The 20,356-nt window shown below is 41.3% G+C and overlaps 1 protein-coding gene across 1 annotated transcript; it reads right to left on the bottom strand.

Annotated features, from left to right (window-relative positions):
• Window positions 1-1,019: 1,019 nt before the first annotated feature.
• LOC130484213 (uncharacterized) lies at window positions 1,020-18,230 on the bottom strand. The gene is made up of 6 exons (XM_056857113.1): window positions 18,173-18,230; window positions 16,850-17,003; window positions 14,603-14,763; window positions 8,701-8,904; window positions 6,869-7,050; window positions 1,020-6,602 (listed from the first exon to the last, which is right to left on the bottom strand). Exons 1-6 carry the CDS (start codon window positions 18,228-18,230, stop codon window positions 1,020-1,022), a joined length of 6,342 nt encoding a protein of 2,113 aa, XP_056713091.1.
• Window positions 18,231-20,356: the final 2,126 nt, after the last annotated feature.

Raw genomic sequence — 20,356 nt, 5'->3', positions numbered from 1 at the left:
ATACCAACATGAGACTGAACAAGCATTATATATTTTAGCAATTGATTTTGGGGTTATATAAAGCTGATGTACCATCTCACATAAATTTCCCCTAAAGATGAGGCAAACAGTAAACCTTGATCCTACCATAAATGCAAAATCCCATACTTACATTGGTATTTCATATCCTACAGCAAAGGTCCACTTTTTTAAAAAAATTGGTGTTTATTTTAGTTTTTTGCTAATTACTTGATATACTTCACCGAGAATAAATGATCTGGATGTTGATTCAGGAGTTTCTCAAAATCATTTATTTGTCTAAAATTATTACCGTAACAGGTTAAACTCATTAAATAATTTCTCATTTGACAATAGTCAAATCATAGCATCTGACCATTACTTTTCCTATGAATAATTTCATAAGTGATTATGCTTCCAGAGACTATTAAAGTGTTATATGAATCTAACTTTCATGCTTCCAATGTTGACAATGATAGCCATTTAAAATTTTGAAGCAGGTCTAAGTCTCTAGCAGCTGATGCAAACAGTGAAATCACCAGAGATACTTTCTTCTTATGTCTATCTCAGACAACCAAAAAGTTATCAATTATTGCATCAGTGCAATATTATACACCCTTTCTATACACCCTTATTATACACCCTTTTCTTATTTTCAGAGTGGCCCATATAAAAATTTTTATGGCATTCTTACATCAGTTTGTTCAACAACTAATACATTTGATCTATTCTCCAAATTCATCCATCCAAATTCAACCAGCATCATTGTTCACCTTTATATTTGGAAAGCTCGACCTCGACCCCCTTCATACCATTTAGACTGAGCTAAATTCTATTTAATCTTAGGGCATTTAGCCCTCCAAATGAATTCATTAATAATTTTATAAAATCCAATTTTGATGAACAGGAATTCAAACAAAACTATTTAGGGTATCTAAATGTTATGTCCATAGTATACAATTGTCAAAGGTGAGTAATTAGTTGTGATTTTAACAATCATAGTAATACTATTAACTTTGAAGTTACAAATAAGTATTCCAGCTTTCTCCTTCAGTATCCTGTTTCATATGGTATTGTCTCCTAGGTTTTTTGTTTTCCTTAGCTCTTTCATGCAAAATCGATACTAAAGAAAGAACTGTGGTATTAGGTTCAAGTAATTTCACAAGTGGTATATCTACTTCTTGTTCCTGGAAAATACGATTCTGCAGAGTCATGGCTAACATAGAATCTATGCCAAGGGATAAAAGTGATGTATCCATGGTAATGTCATTTGGATCTGCATTACTGAGTTGACTTAACAATGACTTGATATAATCTTCCGATATTACTGGAGCCAAATTGTTGGTCACAGTTTGTTCTGAAAGCTCAAAAGTACTGAGTACTTCTGTCACGACTGTATACATGCGGCTTCTGAGGGCTGGATTTCGAGCAATAAAATGATTGTACAAAGTTTTGAAGTTCAGCCTTACAACAGCTTGCTGAGGATTGTTCAGAATTAAACTTTTTTTAAGATATTGATAAAAATCATTCACTTGCAGAATCGTTATACCTTTTGATTCCAAGAGATTTTGAATTTCATTTTGATTTTGCAGTAATCCAAGATTCAAGGCACCCCAATTAATGGACTGTCCTGCAAGTCCACAGTTTCTTCTGTAATGGCAGAAAAGGTCCAGGAAGGAATTGGCCGCAGCATAGTTGGCTTGCATTGAATTTCCAAGAAATGAAGCGACTGATGAATAACATACAAAATAGTCAAGATCCTGCCCTTGAGTAGCATGGTGAAGATTAATGGCTCCTGCAACCTTAGGACTGAAAACTTCCTCAAAATCGGATATAGTCAAGGCTTCAATGGATCCATCATGTAAAACCACAGCACTGTGAAACACCCCTTTGATTGGGCACTTGGGAAAGATTTTGCTGGTTGCCCTGATAGCTTTCTCAACGTCAGATCTAAAGATGATGTTGCATTGCAGACTGATTATTTTGCTTTTTTTACTCTGATGCTGCAAATCCCTTATTTCTTTCTCCTTCTCAACGCTTGGCTTTCTCCGTGAAAGAATTACAATGCCGCCTCCCCCATTTTCAGTGATAAATCTTACTGTTTCAAAGCCAAGCCCAGTGAGTCCCCCTACGACAATGTAAACTGCATTCTGCTTAAATAGTTTCTCCTTGACTTCATATACAGGTATGTCTGAAATGACCCCATTATGTACTTCACTTTTCACCACAGCGAGGAGGATAGATTTGCTTGTAAAATACGATAATGCGGAATCTACAGTCTCACAATTGTTTGCATGCTGAAAAAGCGAACATGGTAAATTCTTAAACTGCTTCAGTTTCATTGATTTCATCCAGCCGATGAAAGATTTCTGAGATTGCTTCAGAGATGCCTTCTGGAAAATGCTAGCCAGAGTGAGAACATGAACTTGAAAGTTCTCATGACTTCTTCCAACGAGAGATCTCAGACTGTCAGAGTGGTGGTTGCCGCACACCACAACTACATTCTGGAGGCATGAAAGATGAGCTAAAACATCTTCAGGTAGTCGTTGTAGTGGAGGCAGGAAAACAAGGGCATTGCATTGATCAATGCGTTGCTCCAGTTTAGTGTCAGATCTTGTGCATATGGTTTTCCATCCTGCTTCCTGAGCTGACAGATGCATCACTTTGCACACAACTGACTCTGGTTCAGTAGAAATAATGCCTAAAGATCCCTTCTGCTTCATTTCTGGCAATGTCTGATGCAGAATTTCCCATGCTATTCTAAAGAAGGACACACATGGCACAGTTTCAAAGCATGGGAATTTCTGAGTGTTAAAGCAAACCACCTCTGGGATCCTGATTCTGGAAGATGCAGTAACTGGGTAACATGAAGCAATATGATCTCCTACTTTGACTCTTTTCACTTTTCTGCCAGTTGCAACTACTTTCCCGCTGCAGTCCAGAGCCAAGAGCTTGTGTTTATCAACCATCTCTGAATTCCAGTATAATGTATTCCCAAAGTTACAGCTGGAAACACTAACAGGAAAGCAGTCTTCAGAATGGAGACTAATTTTTTCAGTTTGAATTTCTACACTGTGGTCATCCACAGGAATATCAATGTTATCATCCAGCTCAGCAAATAAGTCCCTCACTTCATATGGGTCAGAAATGTAAAGAGTGAAACTCCCAGAATTTTTTAGAGACTGAGAAGGATGAGTGTATGCTGAATCATTAATATGACTCCGTCTGATTTCAGAAGTGTAAATTCGTCCCTGATTAATCCAAACTTCAGCAGAATTAGGTGCCACATATTCCAGTAAAACATCTGCTAAGGCTGAGATGTCCACAGTGCTTGTGGAGCTGATATCAATAATCTGAAATGTGATTTCAGAAACTTCCATCATACAGCTACGCACCATGCCATACAAAGCAAAGCCAGGATTAATGTGGTCTACGGACTTCTCTGTAGCCCTGTATGTGATTATCTTGATGGAACAACGGGTGTTCTTCTCTTTCAAAGCAATAATAAGTTGTCGAAGAGCTTCACAGCATTTGGATAAATTTGCAACTACAGAATCTGGATCTCCTTCATTTAATCGTTGGATTCCCCACATAAACAAAACATTGTTGTAATCCTGCAGCTCCTGTTTAATTTTTGCCTGTGTAGATGATTCCAAGCTTCTGACTTCCAATTGGTTCTCCCAGTCTTCATACATCAAAAATCTAGAATCTTTATGTAAGATTTTTTTGAGCTGCTGAGAGACTCCTATTTTATTAGCAAACACTGCTACCTTGGGTGCATCTCCTGAGTTTTGTTTCATGTAGGAATGAGGTATTTCCTTCCATTTATTTTCAAACAGCACATCATTGTCACTTTTGGAAGTGTCCTTCATAAGAGTAATCCTAACACATTTCATCTCAGCTAAGATGGAACCATGTTTATCTGTAAAGCATCCACAGAATTCTAAGTAGTTCTCGGTAGACTTGCTTATTTTCAGATATATCAACATTTCCTCTTCCAAGGGCCTGACAATTATAAGGCTGCTTATGGAAGAAGGAAATCCTACACCATTTTTGAAAGATTTTGTAGTAACCACCCCTGTCATTTGCAGAAAACAGTCTAAGAGTATTGGATGGATAAAATATTCGTGCATTTCTACTGCAGTTTGTTTGTTCACCTTAATGATTGTAATGGCTTCCTTCAGTTCTTCACAATAAAATACATCATTGATCTGCTTCATTCTTGAATCATACTGGAATCCAAAGGAAGATAACATTTCATAAATTTCATCACTGCTTATCAAAGATTTACACCGCTGAAAAATATCTGTACGAGAAATACTCTGTTCTTCAAGTGATATTTCCTGGTTCCATGTGACATGTCCCAATGCATAAACTGTTCCTGACAGGGAGAGTATTTTGAAATCTTTCACTGCTTTTTGCAGTTCCACTTTGATCTTCAAATCATGGGACTCTTCACTTAAAACACATGGTGAGGTAAACCTTACCATCATCTGACAGAAATTTAAGGGGACTTTTGGTCTTGAGCTACTCATCACAGCTGCTAAAGCAAGTTCAACAAAAAAGGCACCAGGAACTAAAGTGACACCATTGTGCTTGTGTCCATAGACGTACGATGTTTGCGCCTTAGATATGGAACACCTGAATTCTGTATTGTCATTACTGAGTCTGTGAATTAAAGGGTGGTTTAAGTTTGAGGCTTCGTGAATTGGTTGTTGCAGCATGTTTATGTGTGAGTTCAGCTTCTTATGATCAAATTGGTACCGGGGATACATTGCTGGCACGCTTTGATATCCATCATAGAGATGTGGCCAATCTGGATTGACTCCCAGTTCAAACAGGCCTTTCACGAGTGCAAGAAGTGCCTCATACTCTCTGTCCATTTGCAAGGAAGGAAAGACTTTAGTTTGCTTTCCTAACGTTTCAGTAATGTTCCTCTGCAATGCTCTGTGGGGACCAATTTCAATGAACACAACGTTTTGCTTGTTTTCCACTGAAGACAGAATGGCTGGGGCAAATGAAACGGGATCTCGAGCGTGTCTGGCCCAGTAGCTCCCTGTGACAAAATCGCCACCTGAAGCCGCCTTCCCTGTTACAGTAGAAATTAGATCAATTCCTGGTTTTCCTTTCTTTAATCCTGACAGACTTTCTGCCAACTCATGTAGTACTGGATCCATCATATGACTGTGGTATGCAGCTGGTACATTTAGAACTTGAAGGAATACATCTCTTCCACCAAAGCTTTCAGCTAGTTCCTTCTGAATGGCATTGATGGACTCTGCATCTCCCGACAAGGTACAAGACTGAGGGCTGTTAAATGCTGCAATGCAAACCTTCCCAGAGTACACTCCAACGGCTTCTGACACCTCTTGAATGGGGATGTTACCAACAACCAGCATTCTGCCTCCGGTGACCTTGGCCTGTAACCTGCTCCTGTGATAGATGACCTTGACAGCATCTTCCAGGGAAATAAAGCCGGCACAATGGGCAGCAGCGACCTCACCAACTGAATGGCCCACAGCAGCAGCTGGCTTAATTCCCCAGTGCTGCAGAAGAGTCACCAAGGCCACCTGCAGGATGAAGAGCAAAGGCTGGGCTATTTCGGGCCTCGTCAAATTCTCGTGCCCACTTTCAGTCAGTTCTAGTACACTAAGAGATATCCATTGCTGGAATAATCTTTCTATTTCTTGACATTTGTCTCTGAACACTGGTTCAGATCTCCACAAAGTCTTGAATGTTCCTTTTAAATTTAGGCCGTTGCCAGAGAAGACAAAGATCAGTTGTGGAGCCTTCTTGGATGGATCCGTTTCTGCAGCTTCAGCTGCAGATAAAAGCTGCTGCTCTAAATGCTGCAGAGAAGATGCTACAAATGCTTTTCTGTATCTGAAGTTGAGATGGCTCCTCCTGCACGCAGATGTATAGGCTGCGTTTGAGAGTGTTACCGACTCGCTTGTGTTCACACGTCTAGCAGTGTCTTCCAGTGTCAGTTTGAGAGAGTGACCTGAAGCCGCAGAAAGGACAAACAGTTCAACAAGCCTTTTGACTGGGGGAAGAACCTGCGGTTGTTTAACCTGTCTGACAACAACATGGGCATTAGTCCCCCCAAATCCAAAACAGTTGACCCCAGCTGCCCTGCCAAATTCACTAGACTCCTCCCACATTTCCAGACTGGTTGGTATGGAGAGGTGTAATTTCTTTGTATCAATGCTGCTGGTGCTCTCAGAAAAGTGCAAGGAGGGGACAATCTTTTCATGGTGCATCATGAGAAGAACCTTGATTAAGCCTGCAGCCCCGGCAGCCGACTCTGTGTGCCCGATGTTGCCTTTAACGGAGCCCATCTTGAGAGCGGGCAGTTTAGGAGACCTCTTTTTACCAATGATGTTGCCTATACTCTCAGCCTCAGTGGGATCTCCGGCTGGGGTTCCTGTGCCATGAGCCTCGATATATTGCACCATGGATGGATCGATGTGAGATGGATAAATGCTGCGTAGCAAGTTTTCCTGTTCCTGTTGAGATGGTTTGGTGATGGGAGTGACAGATCTTCCATTCTGGTTTACAGCACTGATGCTGATAACTCCCCATATTTTGTTAAAATCTTCTTGTGCCTGTTGAAGAGGAAAAAATATGTAAAGTTCCTTATAGTTGTAAAGGTGGGGATCAAAATCACAGCATCTGCAAAGGCATAGGTACAGTTTTTCTATTGTCCATATTTTATGTCAAAGAGTTTAATTCATGCCACCCTCCTTAGAAAATATTACTGTTTCAATTGAGATAAAATTGGGCATCAGTGTGTTATGTAAACCCCAACACTGGAACAATGTTTAAGACTTTATGGTATTTTGATATGATAAATCTGGTTCAATGGCAGTACCTTTTTGAATGGTTTGAGCAAAAGAACACCACAGCCTTCTCCTCTTCCATAGCCATCTGCCTTTGTTGAAAAGGGTTTGCTCATTCCATCAGATGAGATCATTTTTGCTTTGGTAAGAGTTATAAAAGTTCGAGGATTTATGATACAGTTCACTCCTCCACAAAGAGCTGCTTCACAGTCCCCTGTGTCATGAAAGATGTATTTTGGTTTAGTTTTTCTGAAAGACACTGTCATTGATACAGCTAGAAATATAGGGGAATAGTTGCTAGTCCTGGCTTCTGCCGGCCAGAATCAGGTCCCTTGACTACACTGAGAGACATTGAATGGGAATTAAGAAACCCAGAATAGCACAACCTATTGGACATAAATAATGAACAAAGGAACCACTGACTAATATGGTCTCTAGTAGATTAGAAATCTACTGAACTCTCCCTAGAAGCTAAAATGACTAAACTGAGGCTATTGTACTTTGTTCACATTATGAGAAGGCAAGAATCACTGGAAAAGACAATAATGCTAGGAAAAGTTGAAGGCAGGAAGAACCGACATGAGGTAGATTGACTCAATCAAGAAAGTCACAACCCTCAGTTTGCAAGACATTAGCAAGGCTGTTAATGATAGGACATATTGGAGAACATTAACTCATAGGGTTGCGACTTGACGGCACTTAACCTACAGAGATTAGGAATAATGTAATTCATATAAATCAATATATGCTGGGGCCCATATGTAAGACACATCTAAGAATAGCATAAATACCCAGTAAGGGACAAAAATGAACACATAGTTCAAAGGTGGGTGTATTGGTTAGGGAGTCAACAGATAATCATGACAAAATTGGTAATACTTTTTTATATTCTTTGTTATGCTAAAAAGTAGCAAATATGTACTAACACAGCATTACTGTATTTTAAAATGATAATCTGAATATATGTAATTGTGTGTGGTGTGTGAAGTTATAAGACAAGTTACCATGAATGTAAGTACTATTAGGTGGGACTGTTAGCTATTATGAGAAGACAATTTTGAAACCTATAAATTTTGGGGGAGTCTGAATTGATCCATCAGCATCTTCCTTGAAGCTTCTTGCCTTGTGACCTGCTTACCACTGGGATGAAATAATTAATGGACTCAAGTAAATCCTGTCATTTATGTAGAACCAATAGATGGTATTATCAATATGGTGAGTGGTTTGAGTGTTGGGCTAGGAGCTGGGAGACCCAGTTTCAAATCCCCACTCTGCCATGAAAGCCTGCTGGGTAGGGTTGCCGGGTCCCCCCTTTCCATTGGTGGGAGGTTTTGGGGGGCCAGGCTGGGGCGATCGCACCTGTGTACTTGAAATCCCAGCTCTTGAGCAGCTGGGTGGATTGGTAGGCAATTGCCCACCGAAACCACCCACCTGACAACCCTACTGCTGGGCAACCTCGGACCAGTCACAATGTCAGCCTTACTTACCTCACAGGGTTGTTGTGAGGATAAAATGGAGGAGATGACCCTGATGTAAGCCACTTTGGGTTCCCATTATTAAGAAAGGCAGCTAGATAAATAAATGTCAGAATCAAGGCTCTGCACACCTGGGAATTAGAAATGAGTTCCTGGAATGGAAATCTCTGCTGACCTGTGACTGACTCAGTCGAGTCAGGTCAGGGAAGCCAGGCAAATTATGTTAACAATTATGTATAGTTTGGCCCAGAGACTTGAAACTAGCATAATATTTATACCACCCAGCATCTTTGGGCCTTGCCAGAAACATATTCCAACACATTACTGCCTAAGCAGCACTGGAATCTATGCTGCTGAATTGCAAACATTGTAAGACTCCATCAGTGTACCTTGTTTAATTGCATGGGAGGCAAAATGCAATGCATAGTGGAATGAGGAGCATGCTGTGTCAAGAGCAATGGATGGCCCAGTCAGATTAAAAGTGTAGGAAATCCGGTTGGCCGCTATGCTCATTGCTGCCCCTGTGCTGTCATAATGGTTTATTCCAGTAGTGGCCTTGCTGCCCAGGAGCTCGTAGTCTCGATTCATCATTCCTGTAAGAATAGCAAATAGTCTTCTATTAGTACCGTACTACATTGGAGAGCAAGTAAAATATTCATCTTCAGAAACCTGAATGTATTTGAACTGCAAACTAGTAATAACAAACCATAGCCAGAGATCAGATGAAAATAAATTGGTCCACAAAAACATAACCACAATACTCCATTTTCTACCATTTTGAGTCAAGGCACAGACAGGCCATTTCTGAGGGGCGGGGGTAGATCCATGGCAGCTGGGAGCGGAACAGCCATACCACCTCCTCAGAAGTTTCCCGGGTGCCATGGAAGGGGAAAAAAGCTTTTTTAACAATAAAAAAAGAAAAGAGGGGGGAATGCCCCATTGCAAACATTGCTGCCCACCCTCTTTTCCTTGTTTTGAATTTTCAGGTACATGCATAGTGCTGAAGGGGAAATGCTCAATAGCACAAGCCTATTTAAAAATGCTTGCACTTATTTACATAATAAATAATGTAAAACTTGGAGACTTGCATATTTGCAAAAATGGATGAGTTAAGAATTGTGAGTGAAACTGATTCACATCTAAATGAATAAAACATGCAAACCATAATCAGAGATTAGATATGAAATAAACTGGTCAAGCAAAAATTGTAACTGCTGGCATCATCTAATTCAAATCAAGGTGCAAAATCCCTCATGTAGGCTAGTACACAACATTTTTATTATTACAATTAATATCCACCTCCTCTCCCAAACAATCTAGCCTGCCACTTAAGATCTGCCTCTGATAATGTTATTATAGTTAGGATGGCGTACAGCACAAATTAGCCCCACCGATTTCACCATTAGATTCATCATTATTATATTATTATTCTTTCAATTTATATCCCGCCTAGGGTTGCTCAAAAAAAATATTTTCAATAAAATTCGGGTTCAGGTTTATTAGGCCCGATTTTTTTCGGTAAACCCAGAATAAGCAGACTACCCATACTGATAAATTTCAGTACTTGGCTTATTTCTGGGTTTACTGAAAAATTCAGGCCCATTATAATCTATGGGGATTTTTTGAAGCGCCTTTGGGGGCACATTTTGAGGTAGAATCCCCGAATTTGCAGTGTAGCTGCAAGGGACTCTCCTTAGATGGTCACCAATGTTTGGTGAACTTTGGGACAGTGGGTCCAATTTTATGGGCCTGCAAAAAGGTCACCCCATCCTCCAGGCATTTTTGAGCCAAGCTGTCCATTGGTTTTCAGGTTCAGAGTCCAGCATTGCTGAGGACTGGTGGAAAAAGCCAATTGACAGGCTGGTGCCTCAAAGTCTGGGGGTTCCATTCGTATCTGGGCGCATAGCATGTTGTCCATGCAAATTAGCTTCCAAACTGAGGAAAACAGCTTAAATACAAGAAAAATAAGGCACGGAAAACATTTCTTTTGGTGGCATATGACATCCTGTGAACAGTCCTTTATCATGGTCTTCAAAAATCTGATTTCAAGAGATGGTCACAATATGGGGAAACAAAGCCTCTACTGGGGGCGACATTCAGTTTCAGAGCAGGTTTTCGGGGGGGTGATATTGGAGCCACCTGAAGTCATGACCAAGGCAGCTCTTGTGAAGGAGAATTGCTCATCTGCACAGGTGAGAAGTCTTCTTCAAAAGCCCAATAAGCTGGCATTTTTTAGTTGGGGGTATATTCCTCTGGACAGGACTGGGTGAGCCCTGTCTTTTAAAGTGCAGATCAGCCCACCACCTGGTTGGTCAAACCAAGTTGGCTCCGATTATAGTACCCCAACCTCAAAACCAGTCCAAAAAAACCAGTCCAAAAAAAAAAAAGATAGAAAAATGGGAGAAAGCACAGAGCCATGCCTCTGAGGAAAGGCGAATAGCCAAACCTGGAAAATCACCTATTAGGTGATTCCGTTGTTTTCCTCAATTTATATCTACCTCCTTACTACTCTCAGGTGCAAATCGACGCCTCCTGGCAAAAAACGGAATCATGTATTGTCTACTGCATGCAAAGTTATCCCAAAGCTATGTGGTTAATTGGTGGCGATCTAAATGCTAGAATGGGACCAAATGACGAGATGTTATTGGACAAGTATGGTTTTAACCCATGTATGGAGGGTGAATTCCATAATAATATTAATTGTTGCTCCTTAGACCCGGTGTTAAACTATGCAGGACTACGTTTAGCTCTGATGGCACATAAGCTAAACCTTCACATTTTGAATGGTGCAGTGCAGGGAGACTGCCCCGGCCAATTTACTTACTGGTCAGGTACGAAGCACTCTACAATAGAGTATTTGTTAGCTTCTTATGATATGCTAAATAGAGTTAATATGTTTACAATTGAAGTAAGAACGGAAAGCGATCACCTCCCTCTCAGGTTGAACTGGTTGGGGGGTCATCACACCAGACTACAATCGCATGGAGTGTGTCATGGGCCCTGCCTTGGGAGCTGAGGACTCGGAGGACTCTGAAGCTGAAGTGGAGGAACAGGTTGCCTCTGGGCCTTCAGTACCTCCATTGCAGTCGGTAGCACAGGAGCCTGAAACAACTCAGCAGGAACCACAGCTAGGCAGAGAGATGGAACAAGGGCAGACAGAAGCTACTCTTCCCCCAACCCCTGCAGCAGAAGCTGTGAATGGCAGCCCTCCAAGCTCACCTGAACCTAATAGGCATATCAGGACTCGGCAGCGTGTGGTTTTGCAGGGTAAAAGGAGGAGTGCTCGCTTGGAGAGGCTAAACAGACAGAGAACTGGTGCTGAGTCTTTTCAGGAGGAAGCCTAGCCTGGAAGTGCACTGACTGATAAAGGCAGTGCAGGCATGCTTTCACTTTGCGGAAGCAACCGTGCAGTTTCTCTGTGTTCCTGCTACTGCCTCTGATTAATCTTTCCGGCCGTTGACTCCTGCCTGCTTTGACGACGCCTCTGACTTCTGACCCTGGTAGATAGCATAATCTTTGTCGCCTGCTCCGAAAGGGGCTAAATACCTCCCGCATGTCTGAGGACTGTGGGCACCGCCCAGCCCTTGGCCTACGCCGGCACAGAGTGCATATTGACTCTGAACAACTATATGGTAGACAAAAACTCAAATGGGATGCTGAATTGAATGAAAAATTACTCCAATGGACTACCTCAGAAATGGGTAGATCAATCTATAACCAATTCTGTGAACCTTCAGCGGTTGGAACATCTTCCCTGGATACTTACACAATTCTGATTTCCCATTTAACTCCTTTATTATCTAGAGAGTCTACTCAGCCCCAATAAAAAAACTGCTACAATAAAAGCTGGTTTGACACTGACTGCATGCAGGCCAAACAAAATCTCATTAATATATTTAAAGTTTTTCAATCTTCTCCGAACCCACTTTTAGAAGCAGAAATCTCAATCAGAAAAAAGGAATATAAAACACATAAGAACAAAAAAGTTATTTAATACTCAATCCAAGTGGCAGTCCTTGATAAAAGCAGCCAAGGAAAAGGACAGCAGAGAATTTTGGAAATTAATTACCAACGCAAACTCCAGAGGCAACAAATGTAAGGTCTCTAACTGTCCTATAGAATGTCAGTTATAAATGATCAGGTTATTAGTTGTGGATTTTATATATTCCTTTTAAACTTTAATGTCTTTCTGTATTTGTACATATTCTGTCTGGTTGCTGACCGTTTTAATAAACTGTCTGATTATTAGGCGAAAAATCACCTATTTGGGAATCACTTATTCGGCTTCAGGGAGATCCCCAGGTTTTCATGTTTGGTAAACCTGAAGCCTGAAAATTACCAAAACTGCTAATTTCGGGTTTATTTTTGGTTTGGGTTTATTGATACACACAATCTTAATCCCACCCCACACCAATACAGCGGTGCTCAGGGCGGCTAACAACAAATGTAAGAACACTGCAGTTTAAAACATTCCATCCTTACATAAGTCTGAAAACCCAATGAGCCATGTGATAAGCCTTAAGTCTTCCAACAAAGGTAGGTGTTTATTTATTTATTTGTTTATTACGTTTATATCCTGCCTTCCCCAGCACTGCCGGGCTTAGGGTGGCTTCCAACAGGATGAAACATATGATATAAATACATCGATCTTAAAACAGATCATTGAAAACTAAAACAAGCCCAATTTAAGATAAATTAGCATTAAATTTAACATAGATGGCCCCTAATTTAATACTAGCCCGGGGGACAGCCTCCCTCCAAGGCAGGACAGATCTCCCTCCCGCAAATCCAATCCAAAACTCCCGTCACCCTTCTGAAGAGGAGCAGCCAGTCTGCTCTGGGTCTCCCTCCTGCCGGTGTGATCCTGTGTGTGTGTGGGGGGGGCATCCTGAGAGTGGCAAATCCAAGCCAAAACTCCCATCACCATTCTGAAGAGGGGCAGCCAGTCTGCTCTGGGTCTCCCTTCTCTATCTGGATGGAAGTTCCTGGCAATGGATGGCCGGAGCTCTACGGGGTGGGGATGGGGGGCACAATGATGACCGTCTGTCAAAGTCTGGGAAAGGGGGTGTGTGGCCAAGTATGGGGGGGGGAAGGATGGGGAGCATGGTAAATAGAAAAGTTATATAAGGAAACCGGAGGGACTGGTGCTTTTTTTGGCTGGGACTGTGTCCACAGAGATGAACTGCACTGGGTAATCCGCTGGGCGGAGTTGGGGCGGAGTTGGGGGCGGGCATAAACCATGAGCTTTTCAGAAGGAGACAGACCAAACCGTTGTACAATACTGCTTGCTTTGTTCCCAAGAAAAACCAAAACTACTTCTGGATTGACGGGGACATGAAAACATGAATTTAAATCGCGCCCATGAAAAATCAATTTAAATCGCTTTTTGTTTTGCTCCGTGGCAAGAGAGCATCAAAATCTTCTGTGAAAAGTGGGCCTGAGAACAGTTAACCCACCTTTCCCAGAAACATCATGAGATAATGACAGTCAGATACTCCTGAATGAACCTTAACAATGGGCTGATTTACAGGAACGTGGGTTTCTGCAGAAGTCCGCAGGAGGTGACTTTTTTCCCTTTCTGCACGAACCTTTCTTCTGAATACCTTGACACAGGTCCAGAGTGTACCTCACCATGTCACAGGTCAACTCACAATTGGAAGATTTTTTTAGGAAATGTCAAATTAATAACCAGCCCACATGAAGTGTTTAATAAACCCCACAGCCAAATAATTGGAAAATATGATCCTTATTGACTTGAATAACTGCCCATTCCTGGTCTCAAAGGACAAAAGTCCTTTGGAGGCCAAAAAGGGGCTGCGCCGGCATAAGTAGGGCAGCCGCCACCAGCAGTCCCACTTATGCTGTCCAGGTGGGCTCAGACACTGGCGAGGGGACCCGGATGCTGGTCTGTCCACCGGCATCCCACTGGTGCAAAGCCCCACACCGGCATGCCAGGGGGTGTTCCCGGGGCCTACCAGGGGGCGGAGCTGCCAGTAGGCAGCTTCCTGTCCCCTTTTGGCCTGGCACGCCAGTGGGGAGACAGAGTTGCTGCACCAGCTTTTTTGCTGGCACAGTCTCGCTGTTCTCAATGGGGCAAAATGCCTCATTTTAAAAAAGCCTCCAAAAGGCTGCCGAAGGCTCAGGAATGGGCTTCCCATCTTTAAAAATGGCAAGACTCAGCCCTGTGTTCTGTAGTTAAAGCCCTTACAATAAATAATAATAATAATAATAATAATAATACATAAATAATAAAATAATAAAATTATTTTTAGCATCGGGGATTTGTCTCACCAACAAAAACTCCAGTTTTCGTGTTGCTCATATTTTCTCTAGTAACTCCTGCATCTTCCAGTGCTCTATGGGTGCATTCTAAAAGCAGTTTCTGCTGGGGATCCATTCGTTCTGCTTCCATTCCATTAATTCCAAAAAGCTTATTATCAAATGCATTAAACCTAAGAAAGAGACCAAACAATTGTAAATATGTAAAGAAAAATTATTATTAACCAATTGCATGCTCATTTGTTGTGGCAATCAAAAGTTTTGGATTAAAAAATACCCTCCAGTTATAATTTTAAGTGAAGATTTTTATCTATGTTTTCGGTGGCCATTTATGCATGGCTTTTTTCCTCACGGTCACCCTTCCGACTGCTTCAGGGTTTCCTTTTGATTATGCATACCTTTCCTGACCATCAGAGGTCACCCCGCTCTCTTTGCATGTTTCTGCACGTTTTCCCCATGTTTTCCACATGCTTTTTTAGCCACTGTGATCTTCGCGTGATCTGGACACTATACTTCTTTTGATACAGCCCAAAATTGCATTTGCCTTTTTAGCTATCGCCTCACACTGCTGACTCATGTTCTGTGTATGGTCTACTAGGACCCCTAGATTCTTTTCACACATACTACTGCCAGGACAAGTCTCCCCCTTCCTATAATTATGCATTTGATTTTTCCTACCTAAATGGAGAACTTTACATTTATTTCTGTTGAAATACATTTTATTTGTTTTAGCCCAGTTTTTCAGCCTGTCAAGATCATCCTGTATCCTGACTGTCTTTTACCATATTTGCTACCGCTCCCAATTTAGTAAGTAACTGCAAATTTAATAAGTGTTCCCTCCATTCCTTCATCCAAATCATTTATTAAGATGTTTTGACAATGCAGGTCAAAATTCAAGTCTCATCTGCAACGGATGATGCATCCCTTCTGCCCAACAGAAGTCAATTGAGGGTTGTAAGAGGGTTGTCTCCCTACTCACAAACCTGAACAACACTTCAAAAATAAGAATTTAATTCAAATGTGGGAAAAGGCACAACAGTTTTAACTGATTGCATATGGGGGGGAACAAAACAATTATAAATAAGGTTAGATGTAGTGCTGTCATGATAGAATTTGCAATTTGTTGTTAGATGTTTTCAGGCTTGTGATTTTATTGCTGCTGATGTTTGATTATGGAGCTTTGATTCTGGGCAGAAGGAGCAAACAATGGAGTCATCTCATTTGAAAAAACAGAATCTGGTGAAGTACAAACACTGACAAATTTGGCTCTTGATCTTAACTAAAAAAACTAGCATTTTTCCTACTTTAAAAATCTTTTTATTTTGTAATATCTGGCCTGGTGAAGAGTTCTGGAGAGCTTGAGCATTGTGCAGATGTTATACTCTGAATTTGCATATGTGTGTATGAGTGTTTGTTTGTTGTAATCTGCTTTGCGTTTCAGTGAGAAAGGTAGGGTTGCCAACCTCCCGGAACTGGAGAAGAAAAAGGCACCTCTATACTAATACCAAATAGGTTAGGAAAACAGTACAGGGGCAACAGTCATGTACAAAAGGTGCAATTTATATAAGCTACTGAAGTGAAAACATGTTCAATATTGTACTCAACAAGGTAACCACACAACAAACTAACAATCAATATGTACAATATATACAGCAAGGAGCCGCAATAATTTTCAGGAGTCTCAACAGAGTAATAGTAGCAATCCAGTTTCTGTGTACAAAATTTCATAAGAAGCCACAATCTTCCATAGGAGTTTCTGTGTACAAATTTCATAAGAAGCCACAATCTTCCATAGGATACGGCCGTTTCAGATTCACAATAATATGGAATCCTTCTTCAGTCCTTCAAACATTGCTTCCAAAAAGTGTGCTGTCAAACACAAACTTGATACCATCCCATGCAGGGTAAGCATAAATCAGGTTACAAAAAGATGTCAGCAAAGTACATCACATAATGCAGCATACAAGGTTGAAAAGTCAATCCAAACCCCTCCCTCTCAGGCTCCACCCAAAAAACCTCCCACTGGTGGCGAAGAGGGACCTGGCAACCCTAGAGAAAGTTGGGGTTTAAATGAAGTAAAACAAACAAATAAATTATAAACTGAAAGATCTGTAACATAATTTTCTTAAATATGCTTGTAAAATTGGATACATTATTATGCAGCAATAAAAACTAATAACAATGTTATTTTCTGCTCTCTTGACAACATTATAGAAGTGTTATATTCTACCACAGCAGTATAAATAATGTTGGACTTACTCTTCAATTAAAGCTGCGTGCTTTGTGCTTGTTTTTCCTGGTTTGCTGTTGTCTGGGTCATACCAGTCTATGGTATCAAATCTCTCAGGTGGTATTTCTACTGTACAGTTTCTTCCTTCTACTAGCACTTGCCAGAATTTATCAGTTCCTTCACCTGTAGTTCAATATTGTTGAAATTTGACAACAATAACAATAACAATCTCCTTTACTGGCATAAAATCGAAACACTGGGTGTCTGCATAGTAACATAGAATTGTTGCAGTTGAGCATTTCTGACAAGGATAAAGAATAATAAATAAAAGGATGGCGGAATTAATAAAAGCCCTCAACTTCATAGCAAGTCTCAGAAATTGTGCTACTTTCCCCAGTATAGCAGGAGAGTGATTATTCAGCAAAAAAAGAGCATTAGGACAATCAGGAAAGTTTTATTTTTTTGTCAAAATAGGGCCTAAAAAGTTTCTGCGAATTTCTGCATAAAATCTGCAGAGGAATAAGACACGTACGATTGATTCAGTGCAATTATTACCACAGGGGCAAAGTCTCTCTGATAGGGTATTTTATGAAATCTTCCTTCCAAAATCGCAGATGGCATGACATTGAATCTGGCCAGGGAGAAGGCTCTGCGTTGCTGAGGGTCGTAAAGGTGGTACAAATATGGTGTAGGCTCATACATATTAAAGGGAATCCCTAGACTTAATTGAGAGCAAGTCCTATTAGCATGATTTTTAACTAAACCGACTTCTTAACCGAAGCAGAAGTCTTGCTTCTTTTGATGTAATTAATCTAATACAAGAAGTACTCACAGTTCTAATAAAGGAAAGCCAAGTCATCATGAAATGGATCATTCTATAATGGGTGTTGTTTAAAATCCTTTTGGTTCATAACACTCTGGGCTTTTCTGCAAAGATACCAAGTCAGCACCCTGTTTTCCTATCTCTGCCCTCCAACCCCATAGCATCATCTGCTCTTATAGGGAGGTACATGTACTCATTCTTTTTTGGTTTGCTGTTTCTGGCTGGTAATAGTTTCAGGAGTCAAACTTTTCTGGAGATATTTCTACAGCACAGTTTCTTGCTTCTACATATACTTGTCAGAAATTATCAGTTCCTGATCATTGCATAACAGATGTTCATAACAAAATGGTGGGGGGGGGGAATTAACTAAATATTTAATTAAACAACAGTAGAAAAGAGCAAGAGTCCAGTAGCACCTTAAAGACTAACAAATTTTCTGGTAGGGTAAGAGCTTTTGTGAGTCACAGCTCACTTCTTCAGATAATAAGTCAATAATATTTTAGTTATATTAGAGGTGAATGGTGCTTACCTCCCGGAAAATGGCATCCAATCCCCACAATAGCAATTTCATCCTCAGTTTCCATCATTTTACACATCTGGAGTGAACTCAGAAAGTTTTCAGCTGAATTGCAAACGAAGCATAGGAAGTTGCCTTACTCTGTCAGCCCTGACCCTGTGCACCTAGCTCGGTATCATCTACTCTGACTGGCAGGAGATTTACCAGCACCTGCTGCAGGAGATCCTTTAACTGAAGATGCCAGGAGTTCGACCTGATGTGATCAGTATACACCAACCTTTGACTTTTTGCTTTTATAGTTCTTTCAGCCTTGTCAGATAAAGAAAGAACACTAGCTTATGGGCACATTGGGAGGGACATTGCTGACGGGTGTGACATTTAAGCTGTGCTTTTGTTTGCTCTCCCTGTGTCTGGGTAAAAGTGGCCACGGGGGAGGGGGTGGGAAGCCCTTAGGTGTGAGCCAGACTCAAAGAGCCCAAGGGCTCATGGCCCTTGGCTCTTAGCCTATAGCTTGTGGCCTTCGACCAGCTGGCTCATTTGATCCACAACCAGTCCCAAACATAGCTGGTTATTGTTTACTTGTTTTATTTATGTTTTGTTTATTGTTTGTGATTTACCGTGCACTCTTAAGCAGAGTCATACCCTTCTATGCTCATTGATGTCAGTGGTCTTAGAAGAACATAACTCTGGCTGGAGGGAACTGTTAGCACACCATAAATCTTTATGTGAGAGCCAGCGTGGTGTAATGGTTAAGAGCAATAGTTTGGAGAGGTGGACTCTGATCTGGAGAACCAGGTTTGATTCCCCACTCCTCCACATGAGCGGCGGAGGCTAATCTGGTGAACTGGATTTGTTTCCCCACTCCTACACATGAAGCCAGCTGGGTGACCCTGGGCAAGTCACCGCTCTGTTAGAGCTCTCTCAGCCCCACCTACCTCACAGGGTGTCTCCTGTGGGGAGGGGAAGGGAAGGTGATTGTAAGCCGGATTGATTCTTCCTTAAGTGGTAGAGAAAGTCGGCATATAAAAGCCAACTCTTCTTCTATGTTTTATACTTTTCCTGTAAGAAAAATATATTTTTTCACTCTAGCCCATTTTAGATATAGAAAAGAGCAAGAGTCCAGTAGCACCTTAAAGACTAACAAAAATATTTTCTGGCAGGGTACGAGCTTTCGTGAGCCACAGCTTCTTCAGAAAGCTGCCAGAAAATATTTTTGTTAGTCTTTAAGGTGCTACTGGACTCTTGTTCTTTTCTACTACTGCAGACAGACTAACACTGCTACCCACTGTGAATCATTTTAGATATGTTCTAGTAATAAACAAAAGCAGTCTCTTTAGGAAATGTTTATTTTGTTCTTCAAACCATGCTCTTTTTTCTTTCTTTCTTTTTTTTTTTTTTCTTATTTTCTTTTTTTGCCGTCAAGGCACAGCTGACTTATGGCAAACCCTAGTAGGGTTCTCAAAGCAAGAGACATTCAGAGCTAGTTTGACATTGCCTGCCTCCATGTCATAACCCTGGTATTCCTTGGAGGTCTCCCATCCAAATACTTGCCAGGGTCGACCCTGCTTAACTTCTGAGATCTGATGAGTTCAGGCTAACCTGGGCCATCCATGTAGCTGTGCATTATTGCTTAAACCATGCTCTATTTTAAAAGGTCCCCCTGGATAGCCCAGGCTAGCCTGATCGCGTCAGATCTCAGAAGCTAAGCAGGGTCAGCCCTGATTAATATTTGGATGGGAGACCACCAAGGAAGTCCAGGGTTGCTGTGCAGAGGAAGGCGCTGGCAAACCACCTCTGTTAGTCTCTTGCCATGAAAACCCCAAAAAGGGGTCGCCATAAGTTGGCTGGGACTTGACAGCACTTTATACGCACACACATTTAAAAAAGTAGGAAAACAAAAATCTATATCTTCTAAATATCAAAAACAAGTTCCTGTTCTTTCTCATGTCATTCTAGAGGCAAACAAACATTTTCAAACTTTAATCTGTGGTTATAGTGGCTAGTGTATCCGGCTAGGATCTGGTCATAGCCAAACAGCTCCATCCTAAGACCCCAACAGCAGGGATGTGACATCCTAGAGCTGGCAGCACTAATTGGCATCCTATGGCCTGGCCACAGATGGGGGAAAATCCCCCCACCCCTTGGAAAAGCCCAGGCTACATACTGAGTGCAGCTGAGCACTTAGCAATGTGAGCC

The sequence above is a fragment of the Euleptes europaea genome, chromosome 11 (assembly GCF_029931775.1).
Source record: "Euleptes europaea isolate rEulEur1 chromosome 11, rEulEur1.hap1, whole genome shotgun sequence".
NCBI lineage: Eukaryota > Metazoa > Chordata > Lepidosauria > Squamata > Sphaerodactylidae > Euleptes > Euleptes europaea.
The sequence above is the reverse complement of the archived record's forward strand: the minus strand, read 5'-3'. Positions and strand labels throughout refer to the sequence as shown.